Source organism: Kryptolebias marmoratus, linkage group LG14, assembly GCF_001649575.2.
Source record: "Kryptolebias marmoratus isolate JLee-2015 linkage group LG14, ASM164957v2, whole genome shotgun sequence".
In the NCBI taxonomy this organism is placed as follows: Eukaryota; Metazoa; Chordata; class Actinopteri; order Cyprinodontiformes; family Rivulidae; genus Kryptolebias; species Kryptolebias marmoratus.
The window spans coordinates 23784446-23793795 of record NC_051443.1 but is presented as its reverse complement, the minus strand read 5'-3'; the positions used below and the strand labels follow the sequence as shown (position 1 = coordinate 23793795).

General features: G+C 41.1%; 1 protein-coding gene across 1 annotated transcript in view; it reads right to left on the bottom strand.

The window, feature by feature from the left end:
* Positions 1 to 3914: 3914 nt before the first annotated feature.
* grin1a (glutamate receptor, ionotropic, N-methyl D-aspartate 1a) overlaps positions 3915 to 9350 on the bottom strand; it is a gene marked incomplete in the record, with an annotated part of 44348 nt that continues 38912 nt past the window's right edge. The window contains 1 exon segment of the mRNA XM_017425504.3: positions 3915 to 5616. Within this exon segment, the coding sequence (XP_017280993.2) occupies positions 5548 to 5616 (69 nt within the window).

Below are 9350 nucleotides of genomic sequence, written 5' to 3'. Positions count from 1 at the left end.
CCCCCACCTCCAGCCGTGTGTGCGCATGCGCAGAAAGAACGAGCTAATTAATCATTTACTTTTTATTGGTGTTATATAATTGCGGGTAGTTTTTTTTATTTCCATAAACTTTAACAGGTTGGATCTTTCACTCCTCTGCTCAGAACATATCGGAACAATGGTTGCATTTGTTTATTTGTATTTTTTTTTTACAGTGTGGATGCTAAATCAACATTCCCACTTTTGTTTTCCTGTTTAATTTATTTTTGGACACTGTGTTATTTTAACTATTAACATATCATTCGGGATGAGTGCTGTGACTTGTTTTTGTAACTTTTACACTTTTCAAAATATTCACCTTTTATTTAGAAACATTTCCCAACAGAAACACATTAAAGGGCTAACTTTAGCTGCTTTAAAACCAGACTGAAATCTGCCTCATTAAACTTTATTTTTGTCTTCCTATGTCCTCTTAGCTACTTATTTAGCTACCCTTAAGCTACTTTTAGTTTGAAGCTTTTGTTCTGCTACTTATAGCTAGCCTTTTGCAACTATTAGCTAACATTTTGCTACATTAAGCTATTAGCTAATGCTAGTTATAGCCAACATTTTGCTACTTCTAAGTAGCGGTGTGCTAATTAACCCTTTGCTACAGTTGTAGCTATCGTTCTGCTACTTAAAGCTAGCGTTTTGCAACTATAAGCTAATGTTTGGCTACTTTTAGCTAACCTTGTGGTAGTTTAAGATAACTTTTTGCTACTTTAAGCTGGCTGTGCTAGTTTTAGCCAATGTTTTGCTACATAGCTAACTTTGTGCTAGAATTAACTACATTTTTCTACTTCTAGCTAGTCTTGTGCTAGTTTAAGTCAAATGTTTGCTACTTTTGACTTGTGCTAGTTTTAGCTAACTTTATGCTACTTTTAGCTAGCCTCATGCTAGTTTAAGCTAGTTTTGCTACTTTTAGCTAGCCTTGTGCTAGTTTTAGCCATTTTTTTGCTACTTTTAGCTAGCCTTGTGCTATTTTTATCCAATTTTTTGCTAATTATAGCTAACTCTACACTAGAATTAGCTATGGGTTTCTACTTCTATGTAGCCTTGTGCTAGTTTTAGCTAACTTCATGCTACTTCTAACTAGCCATGTTTTAGTTTTAGCCAACATTTTGCTACTTGTAGCTTGCCTTAGGCTAGATTTAGCTAACCTTTTCTACTTTTAGCTAGCCTTGTGCTAGTTTAAGCCATTAGCTAGCCTTTTAAAAACAAGCAAACACTACAATCAAAGCAGGTGATTAAGCAGATAAAACAGAGATAAAAGTATGAAACATGTCAGAAACGTTTGATTTAAAAAAAAAAGCGGTAAAAGGAAGAATTTATGTAAGACGTGATGACAGGAGGAGGTGGATTCAATCCCACATTCTCCATATTGATTGTTGTCTGCTAACCGTTCAGCTGGAGGTCGGGATACAAACAGTAAACACGTTTCACATCCTGATGGTGTTTTCACAGGCTGAGAAATGCCACAGCCTGTTCTCACAGGTTTCACCCATTAGTCATTAATCCCTTCTGAGGCCCTTTTAAATCATAACAACGCCGTTTTTTTTACTCACTTTGTTCTATTTACTCGTCTGGCTGCTTTAACCGCCTTCATCTCAGCAGGGATTCTTCCTTTAAAGCTCTCGGTGACGTTACAGTCAAGCTTCTGACAGGAACATCAGGAGCAAAAGAAGAAAAAAGTGAATTTTAAACCTGCAACCTTCTTGCTGATGTAGCAGTGTGATGTTGTTACACTAGATTGGCATGTGATAAGCTATCTCGGTGGGAACTCATCTGAGCACTGTCAGCTTTTGTTTTGAAAGGACGACAAATCCATTGTAAAACAGCGGGTAACTTCCTGTTTAAAAATTATTATTTTTGTTTAAATCTGGTGTGTTGTGAATGAAAATGTAAATTCTTATAGGTATTGTTAAACATACTGAGTTCATATATTGTTGTTTTAAGTGTTAGTTCAGGATTTAAGAAGAAACATTAACGGGTCATACCATTACGGTTCATGAAATGGTTTTCCCACGCTCTCCGTTGCTCTCTTTCTGCTCGGATTCCGTGAGAGAAGGTGCTGTGGAGCATGTTAAGAAGAAAGAGATTTGATTTTCTTTTCTGCTGTTTGAATGCAGGGGATATTAAAAGTGCCTTCAATATCAGCTGTTGTCTGGCTGTTATTCCCAAAAAGACACAACGCAGATTCAACTACGCTACACTGAGAGGGAATATACATATACATATAATCCAGTATTTTGCTTGTGTAACATTCTACATTAATTTCCTCTGACAGGCAGGACTAATTAATTAATGTCACTTGTAATTTAATTACAGATTAAACTCCGTGACAGTGAGAGTGTTGGTGCTGCGTTTAATTTAGGTCAACATGTCAGCTGCTGGAAGGTCGTTTTATTAACCTTCGCTTAAAAACTCTGTTTTTCTCTTCACTCCATCACTGCTTGTTTTAACTGAAGTTTATATTTTAAAAAAAAGACAATTTGTCCAAAAATACCAACAGAACGGGTAATATAATACACTATATTGGCAAAAGTATTCACTCACCCATCCAAGTCGTTGAGCTCAGGTGTTCCAATCCGTTCCACGTCCACAGGTGTATAAAATCAAGCACCTAGGCGTGAAGACTGCTTCTACAACCATTAGTGAAAGAATGGGTTGCTCTCTGCTGGTTTCGTAACGAAGTGGAAGTGATTCGGAACGACAGCTACTCGGTCATGAAGTGGTAGAGCGGACACAGAGGATCCACAGAGGACACCAACGTTCTGCAAGGTCACCAGCTCCAGAGCTCCAGACTTCCTGTGGCCTTCAGATCAGGAACAGAGAGGAGAGAGCTTCATGGTATGGGTTTCCATGGCAACAGCTGCATCCAAGCCTTCCATCACCGAGAGCAAAGCGTCGGCTGCAGCGGTGGAAAGAAGGGGTTCCCAACCCTGGTCCTTGAGGAACACCATCCTGCACGTTTTCATTGTTTCCCTGCTTCTCAGCAGGTCTTTGACGCCTGCAGAAGCCCGTTGATCATCATTCAAATCAGGTGTCAAAGCAGCTAAAACACGCAGGATGGCATTCCTCAAGTGTAAAGTCTGGTGGAGGGAGGATCATGGTGTGGGGTTGTTTTTCATCCGCTCAGTTCCAGTGAAAAGGAACAAACCGAGACATTTTGGACAGTTTCATGCTCCCATCTCTGTGGGATTAGTTTGGGGACGGCCCCTTCCTGCTCCAACATGGCTGAGTACTAGAGCACAAAGCAAGGTCCACCAAGACACGCGGTTTCTACAAAATACCAGAAATGACCATAAACAGAAAAGCTTACTCCTAGCTAGCCTAGTGCTAGTTTTAACTAATGTTTGCTAAATCTAGCTAGCCTTATGCTAGTTTTAGCTAACTTCTTGCTACTTCTAGCTAGCCTTGTGTTACAATTAGCTGCCTTTTTGCTACTTGTAGCTAGCCTTGTGCTAGTTTTAGCTAACTTCGTGCTACTTCTAGCTAGTCTTGTGTTACATTTTGCTGCCTTTTTGCTTCTTCTAGTTAGCGTGGTGCTAGTTATGGCCAAACATTTGCTACTTTTAGCTAGCCTTGTGCTAGTTTCAGCCAACTTTATGCTACTTCTAGCTAGCCCAGTGTTACATTTAGCTACTTTTAGCTAACCTTGTGCTAGTTTCAGCCAACTTTATGCTACTTCTAGCTAGCCCTGTGTTACATTTAGCAACCTTTTTGCTACTTCTAGTTAGCCTGGTGCTAGTTATAGCCAAACATTTGCTACTTTTAGCTAGTCTTGTGCTAGTTTAAGCCAACGTTTTGCAACTTCTGGCTAACTGAAGTGATAATATAGGTAACAGTTATTTGCAGTCCCTAAACTATTGTAAGAAACCCACAAAACTAGTTGGACTTGTCAATATATTTTATTTACTGCGGTATAAACAAGATGATTAGATGCCAGATCTTTACTGGGAAAAAAGTAAGAAAATCAAGCGTCTCCTCCTGTGAGGAGAGTTCCTGTGTGTGCATGGTGGTATGTCGGTGCATGCCCGTGTTATCGTAACATTCTCAGCCGCAGCTTCAACACAAGCGCAGAAAAACCTGCTCGTCTGCACGGAACCGGGATTTTATTTACATTTCATTCAGTTTAAGTGCTTCACACAGTTGAACAAACAAAAACTAAAGCACTGGTTTTAACACGTAAGCATGCACGGGTATGAGCGAGGCTACGGGGGGGGAGAAAAACAGCCTTTTTCTTTCACTTTGTGAGATATTTGTCAAGTCGGGGTAGTTCCTCAGCGAGCCAATCGTTTCGTTTTGGGAGACCCTTCGGCGTAAAGTGCAGTGCAGTGCCGCGACTCCAGGGGGGGGTCGACGACAGCTCGGAGGCAGCGGTGGTTTCTCATCTCCGGAAAACGGGAAACGGCCCGTTTCTGCAACCAACCGGGAACCGCCGTCGCAGCTTTTTCGGCTCACTCCGGGTCCGCCCGAGCAAAAAGTGCCCTTTTTTTTTTTTTTTTTTTTTCGGAAGGTTTTGCGCGGGAGACCGAGTGCCGGTTGGGTGAAAAACCTGGCCCTTTGATGCAGCCCCTTCCAAACGCGGGAAATGAGAAAGACCGCCGCCTGCAGGAGAGAGGACCAGACGCGGCGTCCCCCCGCCCCAAAAAAAAGACCGCCAACTTAACGCAACAAAATGCTAATTTCTCCTTCTGCGTTCTCGCCTCTTTCTTTATATATATAAAGAGTAACAAAACAAAGCAGTCCAAGCTTCTGTTGGCGAGTTAGTGCAAAATTAAAGGGGGATATAGAATTTTGACATTTACAGAATCTCCTATAAAGCCTAAAAAGTGACATAATCATTCAAATACATAAAGCTGTTTTTCATATACAAGCACACATGCTTCTTTTTTCCATGTATACAAGGCAAACCATCATTTTAGTGCTATCATAGTGCTTCCCAATAAAGAAATTTTAGTCTAAAAACGTTTAAAGTGTCGATAAAAACACATAGTTCCTATTAAAAATAATTCATCTCCATTGAAGCTTACAGTACTTCTTGTATTGCACTACTTGTTAAGAAATACTAGATGTTTCTGAAGTATTTAGGCCCTAATTTAAAGTGATATGTCAAGTATAATATTTGCACCAAACAGATTAATCCTTAAAAAATGAAGCGAACTTAATCTAGCGCTCTAATCTGCGAAGCAAGTTGAAAAACATCAAACATTAGTTTTATGTGAGTAAAAGGACAAAACAAGTAAGTTAAGCTAATAATATATAGAAGGAAAAGATTGTATATATGAGGCGGATGTTGTTTGTTTTTTTCTTCTTGTGCATGCTCAGCAATCCTACAAACATCTACGATCAGATAAGCTTTAAAACCAAAAAAAAAAACAGAAGAAGAAGAAGAAGGTGCAAAGTTCAGTGTTCGCTCCTCCAGAAGACGGTTTTCCCCCTCGAACCGCCGCGGCTTCGGCTGACGTTCTCGTTTCCTCTCTCCTCGAAGAGCGTGGTCCTCGTTCCCCCTTCCCGCGCTCGCCGTCACACCACGGTGCTGACGGACGGGTCAGACAGGTTGAGTTGGCCCGTGGCGTCGGTGGGCGGGTACTGCTGCGGAGGCGAACACACACATGGAAGCAGAGGATGACAAAAACTGCCCAAAGTGCAGTTTTTTTTTTTGTTTGTTTGTTTTTAAATCAGATTCAGGACCAGCTGAGGTCCTCGAACCGATCAGGCAGCCGTTAGTGTGAATGCCGAGTCAGCGTCCTCGCTGTTGTCCTGTTCGTAGCGACTTCTGGACGTTTTCTGAAATCATAATTTGTTCGATTTTATCGAAATGTTCATTCAGGAGACGGGCACTACGACTTTTATCTTTTATTTGTAAATGTCATTCTTTTCAATATATTAGATACACATAGTTCTCTTTAAGACCTGCTTCAGGGTCCTGTTTTTTATTTTCTGTCTTCTTACGCCACTTTTAGCTTGTAGCCGTCGTTATGCTACTATTAGCTTTTAGCTACAGCTTTATCATTGTTTGCTTTGGCGTGTTTTACAATTTGTAGCTAAGGTTTTGCTAATTTACCTCAATTTTGGCTGCTGTTTCGTAGGTTTAGAAAGTGTAGCTAAAATTAGCAGAACATCTGTTAAAGCTAAGATTTTAGCTACAGCTTAGCTAAATTTAGGTACAGCTTAGCTATGTAGCTACTGGCTTGCTAATTTTAGGTTATGCAAGTGTTTAGCAAACATGTTGCTAAAATTAGCAAAACAGTTGGTGAAGGTAAAATTAGCTAATTTCAGCTACAAGTTACCTAACATAAAACCTACAATTACCAGCTAGTAGCTAATATTAGCAAAACAGACAGTAAAGCTAAAATTTGCTAATGCTAGACACTTTTTTTTTGCTAATCTTAGCTTCTACTTTGTTAATTGTAGGTTTAGCAACTGTTTAGCAAAACCAAAGCTAAAAATAGCAAAACAGATGATAAAGCTGTTTAGCAAATTTTAGCTTTACTGTTTGTTTTGCTAACTTCAACCTCTGACTAATTTTAGCTTCTAATTTGCTAAATTTAGATTACGCATCTGTTTTGCTAATTTTAGCTACTAGTTCTCTAATCGTAGTAGAATCTGTAGCGAAAATTAGCAGAACATCTGGTAAAGCTAAGATTTGCTAATTTTAGCTACCACTCTGCTGGTTCAGCTACTAGTTTACTCATTTTAGGTTAAACAACTGTTTAGCTGATTTTAGCAACTGGTTTGCTAGTTGTAGGTTTAGCAAAACTGTTGCTAAAATTTGTAGAACGGGGTAAAGCTAAGATTTGCTAATTTTAGCCACTGCTTAACAAAATTTAGCTACAGCTTTGCAAAGTAGCTACTAGTTTGCTAATTTTAGCTTTTGCAACTATTTAGCAAATTTCAGCTACATGTTGTTTAACTTAAAACCTACAATTAACAGCTAGTAGCTAAAATTAGCAAAACAGATAATAAAGCTAAAATTAGCTAAGTCAAGACACTCTTTTTTTCTAATTTTAGCTACTAGCCCTCTAATTGTAGATTTAGACGCTGTTCAGCAAACTTGTAGCTAAAATTAGCAAAACAGATGGTAAAGCTAATATTTGCTAATTTTAGGTCAATCGACTGCTCAGCAAATTTTAGCTTTACCACCGGTTTTGCTAACTTCAACATGTTTTAGTAATTTTAGCTGCAGTTTTGCATGTTTTAGCATATATTTAGCTGATTTTTGCTGATGCTTTGCTAATTTTAGCCCCTGTTCTGCTGCTGCTAGCTTATACAGCTATGCTAACTTTAAATTTAAGGTGTTATTTAGCTGCTTTTCCGCTGCGTTCTGCTAATTTTAGCCTCAGTCCTGCCTGTTTCAGCTCGGCTTTAGCTTCTTCGGTAAACTTCGGCGCTCAGCATTCACACAGCATTTCCATGAAAATGCAGCTTTTTCTCCCATTTTTTCCCCCCGTTATCTGCGGGTTTCTGCGCCCGAGGCGGTCGAGTCGGGAGCGGACTCGAGTCGTGTCAGCAGCGAGTTTGGGTTTATCTCCTGACGCCAGCGGCTCGACTGGCCGATCGCTTCCTGCCGCAGAGCAATCGGACTCGTCGTTTATCTCTGCGGAGGCGTTTTGCATTCATGCAAACCGGCAGCTTCTCTAAATTTAGCATCTCGGGAGGAGATGAATTATTGAGTGATTTCAAAGTGCCGTTGTGTCAGACTCTCACGTCCGCTCCCTCCTTAACCCCGCTTCAATAAAAGAGCATTAAACTAAAGACTTATTCCATGAGAGACGGGAAACATCCCGACTTCATGCATGTTTTATTTCAATCTAAGGCCAACAGCAATCTGCTTATGAGCTGAAGGGATAGTTCAGATCTTCTGTGGAAAGGTTGTGAACAAAGAATATCTTACCTGTTGTAGATAGCTCTTTGAATGACCTCAAGTTGGAGAAATAATGTTCAGCCCTGACTGGGCTGACGAGCTAACGGGCTAGTCGGAGCGGAGCCGAGACCAGTGCGGATCCTGCCGTTTTCCTAAAAATGTTCTGAAACTCCTGGTTGGAAGTGCTACATCCGGCTGCTGCTGCTGTTTCTGCTTAGAAGTAACCATCCAACCGTTGGCAACAGGTCCAGGAGGGACATCCTAGACGTTCCCAAACAAATATTCCCCTCCAGCGAGCTTCCGGGTCGCCTCCTCCTCAGGGTTAACCTTAGGGTTATCGAGTCTCGAGAATCGATTGGAACCGGGACCAGAATCGCTCAGATTCTTAAATTTCAATTCCTAGTTTTGATACCCGGAAGAAGAAGCTCCAGAACAACAACGAAGAAGAAGAAGAAGAGTCCGCAGGAATGCTAACACCCAGCTAACGTTGGCCGGGAAGTCGACCGGACTCCGCGATGGCGTCCAAGGGAGGAACGTCGGTGCAACAAATTGAAGAGTGCCACAGAAAGGATTGATCGTCCGACCGAACTGGTCTGAGTCACCAAGTTGGCGACGCCGCAGCCTCAACATGGAGTCGCCATCTTCCTGTGGTGGAGAGGTTTGGGTACCACCATGACCCTGGCAGAGCGGTGGTGTCCAGTCCTGGTCCTGGTCCTGGAGAACCACCATCCTGCAGGTTTTAGATGTTTCTCTGGATGCTTCTGGAGATCTTACAGACCTGCTGAGGAGCAGAGGAACATCTAAAACCTGCAGGATGGTGGCCCTCCGGGACCAGGAGGGCCACAGAAAACAGGTTAAGGAAACCAGGCAGCCTGTTGACCAAGCCCTGGTTCCTGGGGCCACAGGAAGTCATTTCCACCTGTGAGAAAACCTTTTTTTTTCATGAACTACCGTGAAATTTAAAAGCAATCAGAGGTAATTTAAGCTGACATTAATCCACTTTAGTCTTGGTCCCGCTCTTCAATCCAGCCCGAACTAATCCGAGGTCCTTCAAAGAGCTATCTGCAGCAGGTAAGATATTAACTGTTCATCAAAGATCTAAACCATCCCTTTTAATTAAGACGTTTATATAAAAAAAAAACATGAAAAAAATCAGTAAATCAAACGTTTTAAATTCTACCAGCTGCAGCAAACAGTTGAACTTGATTATTTTTGTAGCCTTTTGTTTCGTTTTAGAGCAGAATAAGAAGATTCAGGAAGTTATTGATGTTGTTTTAAGCAGAATCCGAATGATAAAAGTGTAAAACAGAAACAACTCATTCGGACACGACTGGCTCAAGCGACTGATCTTAAGATGCAGCTAACATGCTAACAGACTGATCGACATCCAGACTGATCCTTCGTTTTCGTCGTTTGTTTATTTAAATCTGCAGGAATCAGAGTGGATGCCCCCCCCCCCCCC